The sequence below is a fragment of the Lynx rufus genome, unplaced genomic scaffold (assembly GCF_022079265.1).
Source record: "Lynx rufus isolate CCGP_SWC_20201006 ecotype Redwood Valley unplaced genomic scaffold, mLynRuf1.p SCAF_7, whole genome shotgun sequence".
Taxonomy (NCBI): domain Eukaryota; kingdom Metazoa; phylum Chordata; class Mammalia; order Carnivora; family Felidae; genus Lynx; species Lynx rufus.
In genome coordinates this window covers 125,054,822-125,078,176 of record NW_025814889.1, presented here as the reverse complement: position 1 = coordinate 125,078,176, position 23,355 = coordinate 125,054,822, and the positions used below count along the sequence as shown (strand labels likewise).

At 49.8% G+C, this 23,355-nt stretch overlaps 1 protein-coding gene across 2 annotated transcripts in view; it reads left to right on the top strand.

Moving 5' to 3' along the window:
• APPL2 (adaptor protein, phosphotyrosine interacting with PH domain and leucine zipper 2) overlaps nucleotides 1–23,355 on the top strand; it is a 54,364-nt gene that overhangs the window by 16,390 nt on the left and 14,619 nt on the right. For both annotated transcript variants that reach the window (XM_047066028.1, XM_047066027.1), the window contains exons 3-14: nucleotides 2,085–2,144; nucleotides 2,696–2,767; nucleotides 7,025–7,112; nucleotides 10,109–10,150; nucleotides 10,516–10,574; nucleotides 11,720–11,866; nucleotides 16,292–16,374; nucleotides 19,952–20,110; nucleotides 21,489–21,677; nucleotides 22,956–22,998; nucleotides 23,081–23,137; nucleotides 23,234–23,322. In XM_047066028.1, coding sequence (XP_046921984.1) covers nucleotides 2,085–2,144; nucleotides 2,696–2,767; nucleotides 7,025–7,112; nucleotides 10,109–10,150; nucleotides 10,516–10,574; nucleotides 11,720–11,866; nucleotides 16,292–16,374; nucleotides 19,952–20,110; nucleotides 21,489–21,677; nucleotides 22,956–22,998; nucleotides 23,081–23,137; nucleotides 23,234–23,322 — 1,088 coding nt within the window. The remainder of the gene's footprint in view (nucleotides 1–2,084; nucleotides 2,145–2,695; nucleotides 2,768–7,024; nucleotides 7,113–10,108; nucleotides 10,151–10,515; nucleotides 10,575–11,719; nucleotides 11,867–16,291; nucleotides 16,375–19,951; nucleotides 20,111–21,488; nucleotides 21,678–22,955; nucleotides 22,999–23,080; nucleotides 23,138–23,233; nucleotides 23,323–23,355) is intronic.

Below are 23,355 nucleotides of genomic sequence, written 5' to 3'. Positions count from 1 at the left end.
CCGACTGCGCCACCCAGGCACCCCAAGAGTGTTGATTTTAGAATGGGACAGACCTGGGTTCACATCCCAGCCCTGCTGCTAACTAGCTGTGTGACCCTGGGCAAGTGTCTTAACCTTTCCGTTCCTCAGTTTCTTCATCTGTAAATTTGAGTTAATAATCAGAACCTACCTTATAGGGTTGTCAGAATTAAATGAGGTAATGCGTGGAATCCACTTAGCGTGGCATCTGTCACGGATTAAATGCTGTCAGTGTTAGTTGCTGTTGTTAGGATGATTCTGTGAATCTGCAAATCCCAGTGCACATGATGCTATCCCTAGGCAGATGCCCAAGTAGCTTGAGCAAATCGACCTTAAAGCCTCAGCTACTAACTCCAAGAGGAAGAGCAAGGGATTTTCTGATCTAAGAGGCTCTCAGCCCACAGAGTGGGCCAAGACCCGCGTTCCTGTGCACACTGACCTTCCAAACAGCACTGCTGAAGATGCTCAACAGGCAGTGTTTCATGGCTGATTGTTTCATGCCTGTCCAGTCTGTATTTTATTGCCCCCTCCCCATTTATGATGTTTCCTTGTAGGCTTAGGAAGTATTTTCCCGACTCCCAGATTCCAAGTATTGCTTTAAGCTGGCGACTTAGAGGAGTCTTCTAACCTTGATTGTTCATTCATTCATTCATCACGCTTTCGTTGGGAGCCTGCCTTGTGCTGGGAGCTGTTGCGTGCCCCTCCCTAAGTGCAGGGCTTGGTGCTCGTGCAGGCGCTCACTTGCCTTGCTCTTGGCCACCAGCTCTGGATAGTTTTGAAAGGGATGGCATGCTGGTAGACTGCCAAAGCTGAGAACTTTTATTATATTTGTTTGATCTTATTCTGGGGAAGAAGAGAAGAGAGCCATGTTGCAGGGTCTGTTAATAACTGTTCCTTGAGGCCGATGAAGGAAGTCAAGGAACAGGTTGGCTAGTTGTCAGCAAAGGGGGCTGAAACAAGTAGGATTAGGGCTCTGATGGGGTTTGCAAAGGAGAACCACGGTAAAGAAAACAAGCTCCTACAGAGTTCAGGCCTTGCCTCTAAAGGAATAGTAAGCCCAGGGGAATTAGAAAGTAAGTGAAGGCTAAGGCCGAGGCTGGCCAGTGCCCTCCCCTCATTCTCTCCAGGTCGGACCCTGTGGCTCTGCCCCTCTGTTAGGAGTGAGTCCTGAATCTGAAGACAAGCTTTCACTGAGTTTTAGAAACGTAAGACACGCTTTCTGGGCTGAGTGCATCGGTGGTGGGAAGCTAGTGGTGGAAAACTGCCCTGTTGCCAGAGGTTACAGCGATAAATCGGAGAAGAGGAAGATGAACAGTAGGGACCGGTGAAAAATGGCACAAAACAGGCCTCCTGGGATGTCACAGCTGTGCTTCCATGTTACCATCCGGCACTACTGACCTAGTAGTCTTAAGTTCGCTGGATCTGATCATGTCACGGTGCTGTTGAAATTCCCATTGCACATAGAGTCGAGGCTAGCTCTGGACCGTAGGCCTGCGTGCCCTCACGCTGCCTGCACCCCAGCCTTGTCTTGCTCCCACTCCTGCACCCCTTGCTCCAGCTACTCTGCTCCGTAGCTCTTCAGACTGTGCATCTTCTCCCCATCCCGGTCCCTTCTGGAAAGCTGATTCCCATCGCTAGCTCCTAGTCTGTCTTCAGTGTCTGCTTAGAACCTCTCTTCCTCGGAGACCATCTGGGTCCTCTTGTTAGAGCCTCCTAACATGTCCGTGATTTCCTTTGCAGTTTGCTTGTAACAATTTTTTGATGTGTGCTTCCTCAGTGAGAAGACCACGTCTTTGTTAGATATTGGGCACAATATAATTGTTTTTATACTGACTGACCAGAAGGAGCAGTAGCTTGCAAATGGTTGGCGGGCAGGGGGAATGCAGGCTGTTTTAACCTTTTAATTTGCTTTGGTCTTGTTTTCCAAATAATTTCTGAACACGCTATTATTTTACAGACACAAACATACATTCTTTAAGGGATTGTCTGAGGTGACCTCTTTTTTTGGTCATCACTGAAATACATGTATTGGACAAATCTTACCTGCTTTTCTCTTCTCCCTGCAGAATGAGATGTGCCTGGCCACTCAACAGCTTTCTAAGCAGCTGCTGGCATATGAAAAACAGGTAACTTGGTGTTTATGTGGCATGTGATGTGGCGCTCAGGACTGTCATAAGTGGGGTTCTTTTAAGGAGTTCTCCAAAGGCGTCCTAGAGAGACATTGATTTCCTTCTTTCTTTTTGTCCATAGTTCAGTCTTATTTATTTATTTTTTGTCTTGCCTTTTCCTTTCCACTGATAAATTCTAACTGGTGATCATCCCAAAGTATGATATTTTCTAATTAGCACAGAAGTAACCCACTGCCTTGAGAGTTTATAGTCTGAGGGGCTGCAAATGAATCAAATTCCAGGAAATAACCCAATACCAGGAAATAAACTCAAAGATGCCGTTACATCCAGATAGGAGAAGGGTGGTGACCAACAAAGCAGCAGTCAGGGAGGGGCAATTAAGTGCATCGCTGAGGTAGGACAAGGCGAGTGCACCGCTTTTCTGCGTGTGGACGCTTTGACGTGCACTTGGGAGGAGAGTGGGAGCTGGCGTGGGGGGCGGCGCAACGTGGGTGACACGGGCGTTGCCCCGAGCGTTAACACCTGGATCTTTTATTCTCTGGTCTTAGAATTTTGCTCTTGGCAAAGGCGACGAAGAAGTAATTTCTACACTCCACTATTTTTCCAAAGTGGTAGATGAGGTAAGATCACAGCATGGCAAAATTGTATTCTTTCTTGAATTTTCTTTCACGTTTGTTTTGGCCCACTTTCCATTTTTAGATACTTGCTTAAGTATCTGAGAAGGTCGCTCAAACTTCTTGCTCTTCCTAGGTCCGTTTCGTAAGACTGGTTGTATGTGATTAGTTTGTTTCTGGTGTGAGGGGAAGGGCTTTGGTATACGTGAATGATGGACCAAATGAAAGATTTCTAAGAATTCAGTTTCCTAAGGAGAGTGTATTAGTTTCTCGGGATGCTAGTAATAAATTACAAGTCGGTGGCTTAAAACAGTAGAAATTTATTCTTTCACAGTTCTGGAGGCCAGAAGTATGAAATCAAGTTGTTGGCAGGGCCGTGCTCCCTCCAGAGACCCCAGGGGGAATCCTTCTTGACTTCTTCCGGCTTCTGGTGACCCTGCGTGTCCGTTGGCAGATGGTTGCATGTGTCCAGTCTCTCCCTCTGACTTCCGTGGCCTTCTCCCCACACTGCACTTCACCCCTTCCATCTGTGTCTTCTCTTCTTATAAGGACATTTGTCATTGGAGTCAGGGCCAACCAGGATAACCCAGGATGATCTCACTGGGAGATCCTTCGTTACATCTGCGAAGACCTTGTTTCCAAATATTCATGTTCTGGATGGACGTTTTTAGGGGGAGGAGGAGAGTGGGCACAATTCACCCCACTACAAAGGGTTTCACATAACTGCTCTTATAGCTGTATTATATAATACATATATTGTATAAAACATGAATATTTTTGGAAAACAGGTATTGTTATGAGAAAAGTACATAAACTCTCATCGTAGTAAACATTCCAGCTCAAATGCTACTGGTGCTGGGCAGAACCTTCTGCAAAACTGGGTTGGTATGAACTTGGTATTTCATCTTGCAAGGAGTTTGCAATACTTATATAGTAGAAAATCATGATAAAAAATGCAGATGCCATTTAACTGATATAAAGTAGATACTGTCTTCAGTTTATAAAATGAGAAACTAGGGCACTGTGGTGGCTCAGTCAGTTAAGCATTCAACTTCAGCTCAGGTCATGATCTCACAGTTTCTGAGATCGAGCCCCATGTCAGGCTCCACACTGACAGCAAAGAGCCTGCTTGGGATCCTCTTTCTCTCTCTGTGCCCCTTCCCCACCCCTCATGTGTGTTTTCTCTCTCTCTCACTCAAAGTAAAGAAACTTTAAAAATAAAGAAAATGAGGGGCGCCTGGGTGGCTCAGTTGAGCGTCTGACTTCGGCTCAGGTCATGGTCTCACGGTTCATGAACTCCAGTCTCAAATCAGGCTCTGTGTTGACAGCTCAGACCTGGAGCCTGCTTTAGATTCTGTGTCTCCCTCTCTCTCTGCCCCTTCCCTGCTCAGTGCTCTGTTTCTCTCTTTCTCAAAATACATAAACATGAAAAAAAATGAGAAACTAACATGACATTGTACTGATTGCATTTTTGTTCATTCAACAAATCAGACCAACAAGGTGTTATTCGTTCAGCAAACATGTACTGAGCACCACTGTTTAGTAGATGCTGTTCTGGGCACTGGCGATACAATAGAGAACATGACATCCGGTTCTTTGTAAGCTTCATCCTCTCTCCCATGACCTTGACTGTCTTCAAAGTGTATGTTAAAATGGATGGGTATCTTTTCCAGAAGAGGAGAATAAATGGAAAAAGTAATTAGAGGGGAGCAAAAAGTAGTTTTTTTGGAACGTGAGGAGATGAATGTTTCCTAATTAACTATGAATAAATAACCCAGGAGGGGAAGGAGCAGACTCCACCCACTGAAATCATGTGTTTTCCCGAGCAGAAGACAGTTGCTAAGGAAATGTGGTTAGTCGTCAAAACCCCAGAACCAAGATTTCCAGTTTAGGATATTTACTTACAACCAGATTTTCATGGGCAGGGATGATGATTCTTTTGGTAGGGAGTGAATCATTCCCAAAAGCTGGAAGGCTGGAAATGTGATTTTATAGGTAGTATCATGTCATCGTCCCCCCGGCCCCGCCCAAGCTTGGCAGTGTAAGGGGCTTTCAAACAAACCTCGTGGTGTAGAGACCTACATGTGTGAAAGCTGTTAGCTCAGGTGGGAAGCTTTTGAGTAGCTTTTCAGGTGGTTTTGTCTGTCTGGGCCTATACCAGGTAGAAAGTTTTCAAGACAAGTCATTTGACTCAGAAATTAAAAACCCAACTAAAAGTAGAGAATCATGTGGCTTACATTTTTAATAGAATGCCTTGGAATCAGACATTCCATGTTGTAGGCATGCAGAGATTTTGTCCTTATTGATTTTCCCACAGGCAGGGTTTCTAGGTCGCTTCCATGGAGTGCACCTAAGACAGGAAGTCGTCATCATTCTAGATTACATTAACGAGTATGTGTTAGCCAAACTCTCTACTCTGAGTGTTTTCTATTCTGGTTACTGTTTTGTCCTCACAGTAGCCATGCAAGGAAGATGGTGTTATCCTTATTTTTGGGATGATGATACTGGAGTGCCAAGAGGTGGTCTCTTGCCACTCTCCTGAGTGAAGGCGCTGTGTTTAGAAGCCATCGTCCCATAACTTTCAAAAGCCCCATGGCCAAAAGTTGATGACAATCCCCTTGATCCTTAAGAAGAAACGAGGAAGAAAATGAGTAGCTAGGAAGTTTGTCATTCCTGAAGTGCATGATCATTGGAAAGCCACTTAATCTCCCTGAGTTTTGGTTTCTTCATCTGTAAATGGCAGCAGCAAGCGAGAAAGCCCATTTAATTGGGCTTTTGTAAAGGTTAAATTAGATAATGTCTATCAGAGCATTGAGCACATAGCCAGACACATAGTAGGTACATTTGGTGACTTTCATTCACTTAACTGTTAGTAAAAAAAAACAGTACATTTTTTACTGAAGGTATTCGAGAGAAATAGTTAACGCATTCTGTCCCGGTGGCATTTATTGGCATGGTGTCTTCATGTGTTCTCAGCAGAACAAAGCCGCCAGCTTTGGCTTAACTGAAAGCTACAGCATTAACTGTTTGGCCCATAGCTCCCCTGCCTGGCAAGTGATTGTCCGTAAGCTTCTCAAAGCAGCCTCTGGAGGCACAATCCTAAAGGTCCAGATCTGTTGGAGGGAGAGCTCTGGGCACGCGGGGGCTTCGTATGTAACTGCCATCACCGCTGAAAGAAACTTTGCCAAATGTGTACGGCAAAAAAGATTGCTGGGTGGTTTCTCTTTGTTCACCCGGCAGGAATCCCAGAGCATCCTCAGTAACGTCTACATTTATTGCTAATGTCTAGACTACCAAACATTTGAAGTTTCGGCAACTTTGCGAGCACCTAAGACAGGCTCTGTATCCAACACGGTGTAGTAGGAAAAGTCTGGAGCTCAGATTCCAATCGCCCAGGATGAAAATCCCAGCTATGCCACCTCTTTGCTGTCTGGTTTTGGAGAATTTGCCTGTTAAGTGATTATAATAAAAGCGAGCTCCCAGAGTGGCTGAGAACCAAATGATACAAAGCATGTAACTCTGGCACACAGGAAGTATTCAAAAGTGGTAGTGCTGAGGTGGATGACTTTATTTCTCCTACGCCATTTATGACAGGATTTAGAAAGGCCCTGACAAGCCGGAAGGAAAGAAAGAATCAGGGGCCGTTAAAATTATCTGGTGAGGAAGATCACATTTGAACAGTTATCTTGTTCTTGAAAGATCCTTTTCTGAAGAACAGAGGCCTGGGATCTGAGGTTTCAGTGGGGAGCCTTCTTTCTCCAGAACAATTTCCAGGCCCGTAGCTGCTGTGGTTTTAGGGTTAGTAGGCTCCCAGCAGGCTGGTCTTTCAGGCATGACCTTGGCCCCGTCTGAGAGGGAGAGAGCTCACGGTGGCCTGGTAAAGTGTGACCAGAGCTGAGCGCTTGTGGTGACCTATGTTTGCTGCAAGTACACGAAAGCGTTCTCCTCCAGCCGGTGTGGCTCCGACTGGGAACATAGAACCAGGGTCGGCACAGTAAACAGACCACAACGTGGGCTCAGCTCAGAAACTCCTTTAGCAAACCTAACTGATGCCAGGTCAGTTACAACCTTGCATTTAGTTTTAGTACCTCTAGACCTGGATCATTTGCGGCTTAAATGAAGGGTGTTTATTTGCTAAGGAAGTGTACCTGAATTCTAGCCACGTGGAAGTGTTCAATGTGATCCTGTGCGGAGATCAGATAGCTGCCATAATAGTGGGTATAATTTTTTTTCAGCAAGATTTCTTTTTTTTTTTTTTTTCAGCTTAATGTTCTTCATACAGAGCTGGCTAAACAGTTGGCAGACACAATGGTTCTACCTATTATACAGTTTCGAGAAAAGGATCTCACAGGTATGTTCCTGAGTTCATTCAGTGCCAGTTACCTTCAAAATATCAGTTCATTTCATGATACTTCTGACTGTACTAATTTCTTTAAATACGTGCATCATTGAGAAATGCCCTCCTTTTATTCAGCACTTCAGTTTAGCTAACTTTTATTGAATTCCCACTATGTTCTTAGCTCCCCTAAAGGAGGTTACGGGCTAATGAGAGAACAGACTTGGAAACAGTCATAACATCACGTGAGTAGGGCAGCAGGACAGAGAGGTACAAAGAATAAATATACACAGAAAGGTGTGATTACCCTTCTGATTTTTGGGTGCCAGAGAGGGCTTCCTGGAGAAGGTGATCTGTGTGCTGGGTTTTGAGAGATTACCAAAGAGACAGAGATGGCAAGGCTAATATTACTGGTTGGGAGCATTTGTAAAGGCATGCTGTTCCTGGGGAGCCATGAGTGCTTTGGAATGGAAAGAGGGTGGCTTAGGGAAGGAGGGCAGGGACCATGCTTTACCTGTGCTGGACTCTGTGAACAAGGCAGACCAGCTCCCTGTTCTGGAGCTCACATTTTAGTGGGTGGGTGTATCTGAGACTGGTTCAGAGAGCCTGGTTGCCCTTTTTGACTAGTTTTGGTTCTTCAACTAAAAACCTTAGAATAATTTTATATCTCTTGGAAATCAAGTTAGTCAAAATATGGATATAAAAAAATAATCTTGAAAAAATATAGTCGGATGTTACAAAAAGGAATCCAAACTTTGTAGTCTTTTTGCTCTTTATATCCTTGAAAACAGTCATTGCTTCGAGATTAAAGAATTATATTTTCTAGAACACTAGTACAAAAGTCAGTGGCCAAAAAAGTCTAAACCTGAGTACTAAGAGATCTGTTCAGTATCGTACTTCGTCTTTAAAAATATAACACCTTAAAGTGTAAAATCTGTTTAGGCAGAAAAGATGCAGTATAGCTTAGAGACGATGTTCTTTTCACCCCTCACTTGGAGATTCCCTGTGATCATGTCATATGAGGCTATAGGGGACAAGGGGAGGACTGGCATCAACTTTGCCCCAGGGCAGCTTGACAGCACTGAGACTTGACAGAAGAACAGTAAATGGCATGTCAGTTACCTTGTGTCAAGAGAAACCTTGCTTGAGAAAGACTTTTAGTGTTTTTGGTGTTGCTCATCTATAATTGCATGAAATTCCAAATCTAAATGTGGTTGCGTGCTGATCATCCAATACGAACTGAAAGCCTTATTGAGTGCCTTGTTTCATAAAGATTTCCTCTAAACACAATCAGTAGAAATGTGTGGAGATACCATTTAAGAACCAAACTCCAAGTCTTTTAGATAGAAAATAATCACCCTGGAGACCTGTGTTGTCAGATTTGTGTCTTCCAGCTTTGTGCCTGGGAAGTGAGCCCCCAGCTGGGGTTGCCCAGCAGCAGCAATGACCGGGGCCTTCCTTAATCCTGAATGGCTCAGGTGTGGATTAGTAGTATTTGCCTGGGATGGCGTTTGTTTTCTTTTGTTTTTTAAGACAATAAAACTATCTAGTGGTAGTAAACCGAGAAGCTATGAAAACAGAGTTATCTGTTTTAGAGAGTATCTTAGAGTATCTAAGTATCAAAGTAACCTTTTCTGACGACACCAACACGTAGGTTTGAAGTGTTTGGCCTGGGTCATACTTGAGTCAGCCTGAGAAACAGATTAGAATTCGGCCTCCTCTCTGCTTAGTGGTTTTTATCTTAGGTTTTTGTTTTTGTTTTTGTTAATGTTTATTTATTATTGAAAGTCAGAGTCAGAGCGTGAGCAGGGGAGTGGCAGAGGGAGAGGGAGACACAGAATCCAAAGCAGGCCCCCTCCTCTAAGCTGTCAGCACAGAGCCCGACGCGGGGCTCGAACTCGTGAACCCTGAGATCATGACCTGAGCTGAAGTTGGCCACCTAGCTGACTGAGTCACCCAGGCGCCCCATTTTTATCTTAGGTTTTAATGCCTTTTTCATTTACGCACCAATCTGAATGAAGAAATCACTAAAGATCTTAACGAAGTTATTTAACCCCGTAAGGGAAAACCCCAACACAGCTCCAGTAGGAAGTAAAAGGGGAGACAGAGAGAAAGGGAGATAAAACCCAACAAAGGCAGAAAGCATTCTGATTCCAGAAAGGGTAAGAATAACGTGAAGAGAGATTTAAAAGCTGTGAGGGAATTTTGAGGCAAACTGAAAAGCGGCATAAAAGATGTGATGTGAAAACGATTTCCTTTGATGAAGCAAAACTGGATTGTTCTGGAGTTGTACAAAGTATTGCTTTCTTGTAGATGTCTCTGTGTTTTTAAGTTTGTAACCTTGGACAGCATCACCCTCATCTATCCCTTCGTGTTTTTGGTCTTGGACTTTGTTAGGCCTGTCTGTGCGTGATGATGGCTGTGGCACCCACGTGGGGTAATAGTGATGTCTGTTGGCTTGTCACAGGTACCATATACTAGATTGCTCCAGAGTTTTTCGTTGAAACAAGTACCTCGTATTCCTTTATTAATGGTGGCCTTGCCAGACGTTACAATGGCAGCAACAGGACATTTCTAGGTTCTGGGTACTGTCAGGATATTCTGAGGAAAGCTGTATTAAAACGCTCTTTTTAGGGGCTGGAGAATATGAGCTTAGGCGTATACTCCAGGTCTCATGAATAGTACCTGGCCACCACACATTCCAGCCCACGTCCCCACAGTGCCCCCTGCTTCACAGATCCCTGGATGCTGTCTAAGACGAGTGGCCCTAGGAGCAGTCAGGGTCACCAGGTATGGGAGGCAGCCGAAGCCACCAGCTCCAGTCAGACCGGGATTCCGAGCCCACAGGGCGGTGCCTCGTGAGGGCGGAGGCCCTGAGGAGGTGCCCACAGAGCCTGCCTCCTACCGTGCATGTACTTCTATTTTCTTGGGGAAGAGCAGAGCTCTGGGTGGGTGCATTTTATTTTTCTTTGCTCTAAGATGTTTTGTTTTGTTTTGTTTTTCTCATTCAGAAGTAAGCACTTTAAAGGATCTTTTTGGACTCGCCAGTAATGGTAGGTAGGCATCCTCTCTGTTCTTGGTGCGTGGGTTTAGTGTGGGTGTGGCATGCGTGTGGGCAGAGGTGCTGACCAAATGCTCTTGCCTTTCAACTTAATCTGCGTGCTAAACTGCCTTTATTTTGGGGCGCTTGGGTGGCTCGGTCGGTTGAGGCGTCCGACTTCAGCTCAGGTCACGATCTCGTGGTCTGTGAATTCAAGGCCCGTGTCGGGCTCTGTGCTGACAGCTCGGAGCCTGGAGCCTGCTTCGGATTCTGTGTCTCCCTGTCTGACTGCCCCTCCTGTGCTCATGCTCTGTCTCTCCCTGTCTCTCAATAATAAATAAACCTTAAAAAAAATTTTTTAAACGCCTTTGTTTTTAGAGCATGACCTCTCGATGGCAAAATATAGCAGGCTTCCAAAAAAAAAGGAGAATGAAAAGGTAAGAGTACCTACCTTACATTTTGTTTTTCACATCATTTGCTTAAGCTCCTTTTCTAGTTTCCTGTTGTGAATTTGTGGCAGTGAGAGCATCTTGACGAATCCTTTCTCTTCTTTCATATACATAAATTTTTAAATTATTTATTCTGAATCTTATAAGTAGACTTCTGCCTCCCTGTTCTAGCTTTTCAAACTGGTTTATTAAACACCAGCTTGGAACCTTTATAAAATTTCAGTGATTTCCACATATGGTTCCTCATATGTATTCAGGTCACTTCAATTTCTTGCCCTGGGTGTTGACTCTGATTCTTTTTTTTTTTTTTTTTAATGTTTACTTTATCTTTGAGAAAGAGAGTGTGAGGCGAGGGAAGGGCAGGGAGAGAGGGGGATAGAGGAACCAAAGTAGGCTATGTGCTGACAGCAGTGAGCTGATGTGGGGCTTGAACTCACAAACCGTGAAATCATGACCTGAGCTGAAGTCAGACGCTTAACCAACTGAACCACCCAGGTGCCCCCACTCTGATTCTTTAGCTCAAGTTTTTTGGTATTATAGATGATATGGAACTTTTTTTTAACACGTGACTTTTTACTTCCATTACATAATTTCCTTGAGCTAAATTATTTCCTTGGAATACAATCTTATGAGTGAACTAAAATGTTGGTGGCTTTCAGTGCATGCCGCCATATTGTTTTCCCAAAGGACCACAGCACTTTGTAGTCCTGCCAGCAGACAGGAGTTGGCTTCACCCCAGTGCAGCCTCGCAAGCACAAAGATGCTAGGACTTTGGTATTTTTAATTTAGAGTTTTAGAACGTGAGGCAGGGGTGAGCCTGGGTGGCTCAGTCAGCTAAGCATTCAATTCTTGATTTCGGCTCAGGTCATGATTTTAGGTTGTGAGATCGAGCCCCTCGTGGGGCTCCGTGCTGAGTGCAGAGCCTGCTTGGGATTCTCTTTCTCTCCCCGCCCCCTCAAAAAAAATTACATTAAAAAAATAAATAAAGCATAAGGTGGAACCTTATCTGGGTTTTACTGTATTTGTCAGAGAAATGGGTTTTGTGAATAAAGGGACATTTTCGAAGCTTCGTGCTCTTCTAGAATTGCCATGTCCGTTAGACGAGCCGACATTTCCCTCCCACCTCTCCTCAGGTGAAGACCGATGTTGTGAAGGAGGTGGCGGCTGCACGGCGGAAACAGCACCTTTCTTCCCTTCAGTACTACTGTGCCCTCAACGCGCTGCAGTACAGAAAGCGCGTGGCCATGATGGAGCCCATGATAGGCTTCGCCCACGGACAGGTAGGCCGTTCCCTTCCCCTGAGGGCTAAGACCTGAGCCGGCTGGGGAGGGCAGCTTCGCGTTCCTGCTGAGGTAGTGTTTAGGAGAAACCGAAGAAACACGAATGCACCACCTCCCCGGAGCCTCCCGTAGGTTCAGCACATGGAGAGCTTCCAGGTGGGCTGGCTCATCGTTAGCGGGACTCGTTAGGCTGTACGCCCGGGGAAGTGATGGCCTTGATCCCAGGCCTCCCGTGGCGGGGGGAGGCTGGCATGGCCCTTTGTCTCTGAGCCAAGTGAAAGCCAGGCACGGTCTGCTGTTCTGAGAAGCAGCTGACCGCTCAGGTCGGTGGAGGTGGGCCTCCGGCTCGAGACCCCGCACATCCCTCTGCTGCTGTGTGTGGTGGGGGGGGGGGGGGGGTCACGCTCGCTTGGGCCGTTCTCATTGCTGAGGTTGTTGCTGGCACCCTTGGCATCTGGGTCGTGGTGAAATGTCGCCACTGCTTGCTGAGGTCTCTGTTGAGGGTATATTGACTTCTCTCCGCCCAGTTAGTGGTCCACTGAACCTTTGCGTGCCGGGAGTCTAAGGTGGCGGGAGGGGCGGGGTTCTAGCCTGGTGGGGACGGGAGTGGGTATGTGTGTGAGGCCAGGGGCACCGCCCCCCCTCCCTCCCTGCCCTGCTTCGGCCCCACTTACGTGGGCTCCAGCACCTCCCTCCGGCATGTGGGAAACACACCCGCGAATCTTCTTTCCGCTGACAGTCTAGGAACGGAAGGGGATGTCGGGAAGCAGAATGTCGGGAAAAAAAAAGTCGGCAACTTTTTATAACTCCACATGTGTGTTGGGGCGCCTGGGTGGCTCAGTCGGTTAAGCGTCCGACTTCGCCTCAGGACATGATGTCGCAGTTTGTGAGTTTGAGCCCCGCATCAGGCTCTGTGCTATCAGCTCAGAGCCTGGAGCCTGCTTCGGATTCTGTCTCCTCCTCTTTCTGCCCCTCCCCGACTTGTGCTCTGTCTCTGTCTCTCAAAAATAAATAAATGTAAAAAAAAAAAAAAGATTTTAAATTCCACACATGTGAGCATCTTTTGTTTTTTAATACATTTAAAAAATGGATCTGTTTTTAAAAACACAGCATCAGTAGTATTCAGGGGAGAGGGGAACAAGAGAGGATCTTTAAGCATTCAGGCTCAATTATCTGTCTTTTATTAAAAAAACGTTTTTTTAACGTTTTATTTTTTTAAGAGGCAGGGCCAGAGCGCGAGCAGGGGAGGGGCAGAGAGAGACGGGGAGACACAGAATCTGAAGCAGGCTCCAGGCTCTGAGCTCTCAGCACAGAGTCCAATGCGGGGCTCAAACCCATGAAAGTGAGACCGTGACCTGAGCCCAAGTCAGACGCTCAACCGACTGAGCCACCCAGGCGCCCCTCAAGTATCTGTCTTCTTAATGTGGTTGTTACATTGTTGAATGGCGAGGTAACTAAAGTCAGCTTCTGCCTTCGGAGGTGGTGCTTAAATAGAGCACTCTAACCTTTCCGTGACATCTGAGTGAAGCTGGGTTGAACCAAAAACCAGCCCTGTCCGTTCGTGGGCTGTGGGCTCCAGCCCTCAGCAGACCCTCTGCAGCCGTCCAGCTTCCTCATGATGTGTTCTCGTCCGTTCTCCTGTGCCCTCCTCTCTCCTTCAAGTTTTACACCTCTGCCCTAGAGGACGTCCCGGCTTTGTGAGGGAACATCGGTACTGCCTTTGCTCTAATTAACGCCTCCTGTCACGTCTGTCCTTCCTGGATTGACGGTCCTTGCCTGTGGACTTAGAGGCCCAGGGTCAGACAGGGTCCTGGCCCGAGAGCCTCAGAAAGCTGAATGGCTGCGGGCCTGATCAGTTAGTGTTTACAGGGCCTGGTCGGTTAGGGGAGGGGCCTCGCAAGGCCTGAAGGGTGGACTTGTTCCCGGCTGGGTTCCCGTGTGTCACCTTGAGGACCACGCCGCTTCTCCCGGCCCGCGCTAAGCGAATGCTGCTGCAGGGCCGAGGGGGCCTGGCTGTGGAGCAGAGCACACGTCACTGGGTGGCCACAGCAGCAGTTTTGAGGATTGAGGATGGCACGGTTTCGTTTTTCACGTGGAAAGTATCCAGATTTCGGGACAGAAGACCGGACAGCCCCTCCCCTTGCAGACCTCAAATCTTGCTGCAGACTTGGCTGTCTCGCATAGACCAGTTGTCGTCTAACCCCGTGAACCTTTTGGGCAATTCCAAGGCATTCCTTCTGCCTCATCGGCCCCTTTAAAGCCATGTATGTCTACGCAGCATCTACCTCCGTTAGCTGCCGGTCATGTGGCCGCTGTACTTCCTGTCGTTCACACAGGCACACCAGGTCTTTGGATGACGTTGGGCTGAATCCAGCTTCTCAGCACCACCCCTGTCAGTGCAAGTGGTTTGGCTTTACTTCTGTCTTCCCTGGCCCTTGTTCAGTAGGTTTGCACTGAAATCATGATTAGTCGTCATGCCTGGAAACAAACTGAGGTTTTGTAAGCTGCATCCAAGTTTATGAGAACACCAAATGAACTCTAGTATTTACAGGGTAGGTGCTAGGAAAGGTGACTGTAGACGCCAGTATCTTCTCCTTCCTTTTCATTCATTCATTTAATCAGATCGTTTTAGGGGCTGCCTGAGTCCCTGCCCTAGGAGCTTACAGAGTAGCAGGGGAGCTAAGACATGGAATTAATTCCAAGAGTTCAGAGAGGGGAAGGAGAGGAAAGCCACTGTGCTGCTGTGTCCTTAGAAATGTGGAAAGCTCATTTAACAGACTGATGTTTCCGAGATCCAGAATGGCATTTACCGTGTTGATCTCTGTATGATTAAAAGATCATGGGGCCAGAGCAGCTTCCTGCGTTATCACCTTGCGTCAGGATAATGGCGATCATCCTCTGTTTTTGTACCGTGAAAACTAAGGACGTGGGGTCGCGTACCTCCCCAGGGTGTAAACATGTCAGAACTGTCCCGACAGTGCCTGCCAGCCTCACTGGGATGTGAGGTCGAGTTCTCTGCCCACCTTCCAGGGCAGAGGCAGCTTCCAGATCAGACACATGAGCTGGGACAAAGTGTGAGAAAATACCCTCATGCAAACTGCATGTCTTTTTTTTCATGACGTGGCTTTGCAACTGTTACCTCTCTCTGACCAGGCATGTAAAATGGAGTTCATACCCAGTATTGAGAGTTTTTTAAAGCCCTGGCCATAGAAAGAAGTGGAAACTAGCTCTGGGGCAGGATGGTTACACGTGTCAGCAGCGCACTGGACGGTCCCGTCTTCCCCCTACCCCTGCCCTTCAAGGTTTGACAGGCAACCCGGACTTTCTGGGCAGTGAATACCTGGGACTCACGGAAAGTAGGCATTCCTTCTTTTGGTTCCCCGAAAGCCAGCACTTGTAGTTTTATTTTCAAAGGAGACTGAGGTCTCCTGGGGCCACTCTCCCCTGGGCTGAGAGAGCGTCCATCCAGCACATGGGGAGCAGGAAGGGACCCTGCTTGTGTCAAGCGCCTGTTCGGGGCCAGAGCTCGGCTGCATCTTTTGGGTTGACCTCAAGGCTGGAAGGGCCTTTTTAAAATTTATTTTATTTTTTAACGTTTATTTATTTTTGAGAGACAGAGTGTGAACAGGGGAGGGGCAGAGACAGAGGAAGACACAGAATCTGATGCAGGCTCCAGGCTCCGAGCTGGCAGCACAGAGCCCGATGTGAGGCTTGAACTCACAAACCTCGAGATCATGACCTGAGCCGAAGTCGGACGCTTAACCGACTGAGCCATCCAGGCGCCCCGAGGCTGGAAGGGCCTTTTAAGGGTCGTCAGTCCAGTTTCCCCTTCTCGGTGTCTCAGCCCGATTATCTGTCAGCTTGCGTTCTGAGCTGCACATGGCTCGGTGAACGGGGTCAGCTGGTGGCCCTGAGTGCGCTCCTCTTCCCGGAGAACCTCCTGCCGTGCCGCGTCAAGTGCTCGTCGGCCTCTTGCTGGCGCTGTGCACATCATTTGTCACACACCAGCGTAGGTCCTGGAGACGCAGAGGTGGAGACCTACCTCTTGCCCCCAAGAAACTCTCTGTCTAGAATTCACAGAGGAAAGCAGCCAATGGTGAGAGCATCAAGACTACTTGTCAGTAGCAACTGCTGACGCACCCACGTGTGGTCTGTGCCAAGCAGCGACTTACATTGTCCCCGATGTTGACAGTCTCTCGGCGAGAGAGCCGGGTCCCACCGCCCCCATTCTGCAGTGCACTTGGGGCTTCGGGAGGAACCCTGCTGGCCCGCTGAGCTCAGCGGAGGCGCATGAGGCACCACGGGCACGCGGGGGTGTGGAGCGGGGCAGTGTCGCCGCCCCCGGTGCTGCCAGTCCCGCACCGAGTGAGCTCATCCGTCTCCTTTCCTAGAGGACTTTCACGGCGTCACACTTCTGTCTTTCAGATTAACTTTTTCAAGAAGGGAGCCGAGATGTTTTCCCAAAGCATGGACAGCTTTTTATCCTCCGTAGCAGACATGGTTCAAAGGTAAGGCTGCACTCCACTTTGGGTCTTGTGGGCCTTTGCCTCTCCTGCTGAACCCGTCCCTCCGGGGGGTCCCCTCTCCCGGGGGGTCCCATGGAGCCCCACCACGCTGGGATCCCTGGGCAGCGGGCCCCCTTCTTAGCCGCCGGTGTTTCGGTTGTGGTTGAAAAGTAATGCGTTTTGCAGTTCCCACCATGGGGAGCCCAGAGGCGTGCCCGCCCGTGAACAGACTCTGTATATGAATAAAAGATGAAGTGTCTGCGGGGAGACTTTTCCCGTTAGGTCCTGGTGCGCGTGCTGAGGGCCTCTTGTCTGTTGGCCCAGCCTTTGCATGTTAAAGCCGTCAGTCCGGTGTAGACTCGCTGTGGTCTTGGAAGCACGCTTTGCTTCCCCTTTGGAGCCGAGAGGTATGTGGCCAGCAGTGCTGCGGCTCTTCTGGAGACTAACCGTCCCGTCAGTTCGTGATCAATAAACGAGGCTTTAAGCCTCTTTTGAATCAATTTAACAAATTGCATTTCGGCCTCATGAATGTTTATATTTTAAGAAGACAGCGTCCTCTCTTCAGACCGTCTTGCCCACGTTTAGTTGATGCCGTGGCTGCTCCGAGTCCCTTCACTTCCCGCTGCCGGTGTCCGTGAGCCCCAGGGAGCCTTGTCTCATGAACACTGCAGACGTGATTTCTGGAGGATGGCACAGAGAGAGAGTAGTTGATCAGCAGGTACACAGAATGGAAGTAGGAGTGCAGAATTTATCTTGTTTGGAAAAGTGGAGCAAGGGCGCTCATTTTCTTGAGGGTGTTGCTTTTCAAACACCTCGCGGCCAAGCAGTGGACCCGTTCAGGCAGAAGCGTACCTCAAGTGCTGACAGTAGAGAATGAAGCCGAAAAGCCAGAGCTGAGCTCCGTGCGGCATGCGGGAGGGTTGCGGTTTGAAGTCGTCTGCGCCTGCCTGGAAGTCACCGGCTGCTCGTCCCCGGCCGCCGGCGGTGTGGGCCGCGTTCGTGATGAGGCTAGAAGGCACTTTGAAATCCCATTTCCGTTTCCTGCCTAATTTGATTGTGAGCCGCTGGGAGCGTTAGGAGAGGGGAAAGGAAGATGCCTGCTGTCACTTCATCCCTCCCTCCACCCCTACCCCTGCCCTCTCCCGACTGCCTCTCTTTTAGCCTCCGTTAGCTCCCGGAATTCCCTGGCTTTCTGTTCCTGAGAGAACCGTCTGGGCTTCAAAGTTGGTTCACGCACTAGATTTTTTTATTGATGGATAGTGGGCGTTTGCGCTTGAGACGTGGTGACGTACTTCTCTGCAAACCTCAGAGCCTCTGTGTCCTCCGTCATCAGCATCTGTGTGAGCTGGCACAGGCGGTCCAGAGTGCACCTCAGCCGCTCGGGCATTTCCATGTGACCTGCATCAAAGCCCCAGCTCCATGGCCTTCGGGGCTGTGGCTCATCCCTCCCTCTGCTGCCTGATGAGGCCTAGTTCATTACGAGGGCAGCAGCTGCAGACAGCATTCCCAGCCGAAGCTGGAAGCGCTTGAACCTCCTGGTTCGAACGGCTAAAGCACTCAGATCCAGGTTCTAATTTTCTTACCACTTGGCTTTTCCGTTGGCGAGTAGATAAACACGGCCACGCCTCTCAGGCCACGAGGTGACGGCTGCACTGCTGGCCCAGAGGGGCCGAGGACAGTGTGCTGGCTCCGGATGCTGCCCTCCTCTCCCTGGGAGGTGAGTGCCCGAGCCCTGCTGTGTGAGCTGTGCGGGGAGTCTAAACCCAGCCTAAACCAGACATGGTGGCTTTTCGAATCACCCAGAGGGCCAGGAGCTTTTCTTTTCTTTTTTTAAAGTTTATTCATTTATTGAGAGAGAATGCACACAAGAGTGGGGGAGGGCCAGAGAGACAGCGAGAATCCCAAGCAGGCTCTGCACAGTCAGCAGCACAGAGCCTGACTCGGGGCTCGAACTCACGAACTGTGAGATCATGACCTGAGCCAAAATCAAGAGTCAGATGCTTAACTGACTGAGACACCTGGGCACCCCAGGCGCTTTTCTTTTTAGTTCTAAGCCCGCAGGGATACACTTCTGCTTTTTTTCTTGGTTCCTGCTGATCGATCGATCAATATGATGGTCAGTTAAATAAACTTCTTGTTCTTTAGTCTTGGAAGAAAGCCTATTGGAAAGTACTTTTCTACCCTGTCCTGGAGTGCTGGGAGCCCTTCGCGAGGTGACTGAAGTGGAGTCTGTGTGGGTCCGAGAGCGGAGGGAGGGGCAGTTACTGACTGCTCCCTGAAGCTGTGTGCCAGGTGTCCTGCTGGTGCACAGGAGTATTTTTCTGGGGGAGGCGATCCTTACCTTCCACTGGGTCCTCAAGGAGCCTTGCCACCCCTAAAAGCTTAAGAACCTAAGTGGTTTTGTGTATTTTGGCTCTCGCCTTCCACTTCCTGAGCTGCTTAACTTTCTTCCCCATTTCACTCGCCCCGTCTTGGCAGTGATAAGCAGGTAAGCCAATGAGGCTTGTTCTCCAGCTCGCCCGTCTTCAGGCTGCCAGTGGTGGAGTCCAGCCATTCTATTCAAATGTCAGAAGAGCCAAAATTAACTTAGATCGCCTGCCTGCCTGCCTGTGTTGAGCTGCATTAAGGCGTAGGCAACATGCACTGTGAGTCTCCAAGAGGAGAGTGTGGACCAAGCCCAAACTTAACCCTTTGAGAGAAACTCCTAAGGAACTCACTTTGGGAAACAGTGGCCCAGCTGGCCCCCAAAGTTCCTTCTGATTTTAACATTTGTAATTCAGTCCTTCTTTAACACAGTGGAAAAGTGGAACAACGCGTCTGTGGTTTGCTTTCTCGCGTGGATGGGCCGGGCCGAGTTGGGCAGCTTGTGTTTGGCACTTTATATCCGAGATTGTCAGCGCTGGGTGGGGAGCTGTGGAGGCAACGCTTTGTGGGAAGTAAGGGCAGCTGCCTCTTCGAAGCTAAAGCTTCCAGGTTGTCCACAGCTCGGCACACAAGTGCACACGAGCCAGAGCTCAGACCTTGGCCCTCTTCCCCTGTGCCGTGTAGCACGGGCAGCCCTGGGCCCGGCCCCGCAGTCTCGGGCAGCTGTATGGCTTCTAGAAGAGGAAAAGCATTGCCTTTGTCTTTGTCCATGTGCCCTCGTCCTACCTCCTGGTTGTTTTCCATCCTCCAATGGCCACTTCCAGAACTAGGGGGAGCAGAGGGGCAGGAATGACTGCTGTTTCCTTCCTTTCTAGCACTTTCGCAGGTGGTCTGCACCTGAAGCCCTGAGAATGGGCTTATTAAAGCTTTTCTCCTAAAATCTGCATCCACAGGTCTGAGCCCGGATACCACTTTGTCAGCAGAGAGATTGTTTCGCTGGGTTGGGGCGCTGGCCAGTGGCCAACCTGTTCTGTTTTCAAACAGCAGTCCTGTAAACATTTTTAGCAACGTGGACTTGAGTCCCCTCGATCTCCAGCGTCTGGGGTCTGAGCTCCCTTCGTGGGGCAGGAAGCCGCGGGGACAGCTCCGCCATCTGTGGCTCGGCAGCACTCGGTTGGCCATGAGGAGCCGCTGACCTGACGCCTTCTGTCTTAAGCATTCAGGTGGAACTAGAAGCCGAAGCGGAAAAGATGCGGGTGTCGCAGCAAGAACTGCTTTCTGTCGAGGAGTCTGTTTACGCCCCAGACTTTGATGTGGCTGCACCACAGATCAACAGGAACCTCATCCAGAAGGCTGGTTACCTGAATCTTAGAAAGTGAGAATGCCATTGCCGGCCTCTTTTTCTAAAATCGGTTTTCCCTCAGAGGGGAAGGGAGGGCTGGGGCAGGGGAGGGTGGGGAAGGACTCCTGCACAGTGCCCCTCCCACCTGCCACGCAGGAAGCCTCTGAGGCTCAGGGCCCAAAGAGCCGAGAGAGGGGCTTGAAACAGCCTTGTAAGAGGCCTGTTTGTGGACTCTGAGGGGCGGGTCACCCCATCCCTGGTGACCATGGCCATGTGCAGATAGCCTGCTCTTAACCGTCATCACCCTGGACCGTTGAGAGCTCCTATCCCACCCCGCCCTTAGCCCAGGCCGCTGATGTGTGAGAGCAGTGTGCTCGGGGCCCGCAGCTGAGACTGGCGTCGGGGCCCGTAGGCCTTCCGGGTCATCCGGGTCCATGTAGGCTGAATCACACCATGTCACTTGGGGCCATTTGAGTTAAAGAGAGGATGATCGGGCTTCCTTGTGTCCAAGAGCACACGGAGGCTGTCCGGTGTGGTGAACACTCTGGCTTTGGTTCAGTCAGACCCCATGGCCAGGTCTCAGTCGTGTCACCCGTGAAACAGCTGGCAATGAGTCCCACTAAATGAAGTCGTTCCAAGGATTGAATGAGGTCGTTCCTAGCAGGGAACAGGCACTCACACGTTAGCTAGTTCCAGTTTTGCGAAATAATTGCAACCGTGGAGGCAGGAAACCTAGTGCCTTGCACATAGTTGCAACTCGAGAAACATTGAATCAGGTGAGTGCACCTGATACCTCGCAGATAGAAGGGCTACAGAGAGGAATTGCCGGCTGTTTTCTTCCCAACGTGGAGCTCCTCAAGGCTCTCCCCACTTGTTGAGATCCCAAGTTAAGTATCTCCTTTATACGGATGGAAAATCCTACAAGATTCTGGTGTTACTTGCCAGTTACTGGATATTCCTCTTGCAAGCAGCCCACAGAACCAGAGTAACATCCAGTTGGAGCAAAACTCAGCCTAGTTAATGTCCCCGGAATTCTGGGTGCTGTGAGCCAGGGTGACCCTGGTGACTCTCACTAGATTTAGATAGTTCGGTCTGTGTCCTAGTGGACCGTCTCGGTTCACAGCTCCCGTTTCCAGGTCTCGGGGAGAAGCCAGCGTCTGGCTGCTGTAGGGTGGGCACGTGCCGGAGCGAGCCCTGGGTAGGCATCCCCCGAGTGGGCAGAGCCTGTGACTTCCAGGTCACTCCAGCTGCAGTTTGCCTCTTCTGCTGCTCTGCATTTGCAGTTTTGCTTTAATGTGGAGAAGCATTTTTTCTAAAATGCCACCAACACTGGTAAAGAGGCAGCAAGACCTTGAGGTTCTGCGCGGGCTTCCGAGCACTGACGGGCTCTCTAAAGTCACGATTCTTGCAGTAAAACAGGGTTGGTCACCACCACCTGGGAGCGGCTTTACTTCTTCACGCAAGGCGGGAACCTCATGTGTCAACCCCGGGGAGCTGTTGCCGGGGGCCTGATCCAGGACCTGGACAACTGCTCGGTGATGGCAGTGGATTGTGAAGACCGACGATACTGCTTCCAGATCACCACTCCCAATGGAAAATCGTACGCCACACGGGTCTTATTTGGGAGGAGAGCAAGGGTAGTGACCCCACCCCTGCCCGGGGCCTCCTGGCGCGTCCCTCCATGCCAGCCCTCCATGGGAGAGGCCCCCTCCGGGGATCGTTGGTCTTTGGGGAGGTTGTTTTATGCTCTCTTTAAGCAAGCACACAGCACCCCTGTGGGATCCAGTCTGCCTTGTGTGAGGAGTCCTAGTGCGGCTTTGTCCGCGGCCCTGGAGGAGACCGGGCCTCTGTGTCTCTGTGTGGGAGGCAGCCATAGGAGAGTCATTTGTCAGCAAAGATCTGTAGAGAAGGCCGTGGCCACCCCTGCCTGTTCCCAGACCAGCTCTGTGTACTGTGCTGGGGCGGAGGGCGGGCAGACCTGCCTGGGGAGCCTGCTGTTCCGGCTGAAACTGGAGACAAACTGGGCGGTGTGCTCGGCCACAGCACTCCCTGCTGTGAGCGTGCTGTCCCCACAGACCCCCGTGTGCCTCAGGGGCCCAGAAGAGGTCACTTGGAGTCATTCACAGATCCCACTGCAATGGGGTCCCCTCTGGAGCAGGAGCTTCAAACTGAGCCCCCAGGAGTGGGGCCGGCCATCCTTCCATGGGAGCCGGCTCTGCTCGCGTTTGCTTCCGGGTGGGGTTCTGAGCTGAGATTCTGTCTGGACGGTAGCGTGTTCTGGCAAGCTGGTACAGTGCTGACCGGCTCCCCTCCCAGGTTCTCAGAGCAACTTCAGACCTCACCCTTCCTCCTGGGCGGCAGGAGAGGCCTGGGATCCCAGTCGTGGTGCCGGGCAGTTAACTCCTTGGTTTTCTCACATGTAAAGTAGGGCTGAGGTCCATGCTCCCACCTCCCATAGCTGTGGGGTCCCTGGGAAGGGTTAAGCCCTCACCAAAGGCAGGGCAGTATTATTTTTGTCCTATTCCCCTCGGTGGGAAAGCGGAGTGTCTGGCTTCTCTGGGCGTGGCTGGGAGGAGGGGTTGCCCTGGTCATCTAAGGGGCCAACAAGAAGTCTGTGCTTGTGGACCCACAGACTTGAGCTAGTAGACCTGAGCCCAGCTGCTCACTTTATCGATGAGAAAGCACAGGCCCAGGGGAAGGAAGTGTCCGTCCAGGATCACACAGTGGATGAGCAGCAAGCCAGAGCCCCATTTTTTCTTTCCGGTCATGCTGCCTTTTGTGGTCCTTCTCTTTGGGACCCAGCTGACTTCAGTGAATGTGGAGTAAGCTTCAGTCTCCGAGATCTGGGGAGCACTGACTTGAATGCACTTTATTTCAGGGGAATAATCCTCCAGGCAGAAAGCAGAAAGGAAAACGAAGAGGTAAAGCTTTTGTTCCTTCATTTTTGTCCTGGTCTAGCCGGTGACTGGGATCCAGCAGGTTTCTAACGCCCTCTCTCCACAGTGGATCTGCGCCATAAACAACATCTCCAGACAGATCTACCTGACTGACAACCCAGAGGTAACTCGCACGGCCTTACCTGCGTCCCCGCCCCTCGCTCGGTCCGAAGGGTCAGCGCCCCTGCCGGACTGAGCGTGTCCTCCTGTGCACTTGTAGGCAGTCGCCATCAAGTTGAATCAGACGGCTCTCCAAGCAGTGACCCCCATTACGAGTTTTGGGAAAAAACCAGAAAGCTCGTGCCCCAGGTAACTAAAGGACCGTGGAAAAGTGGCTTTTCT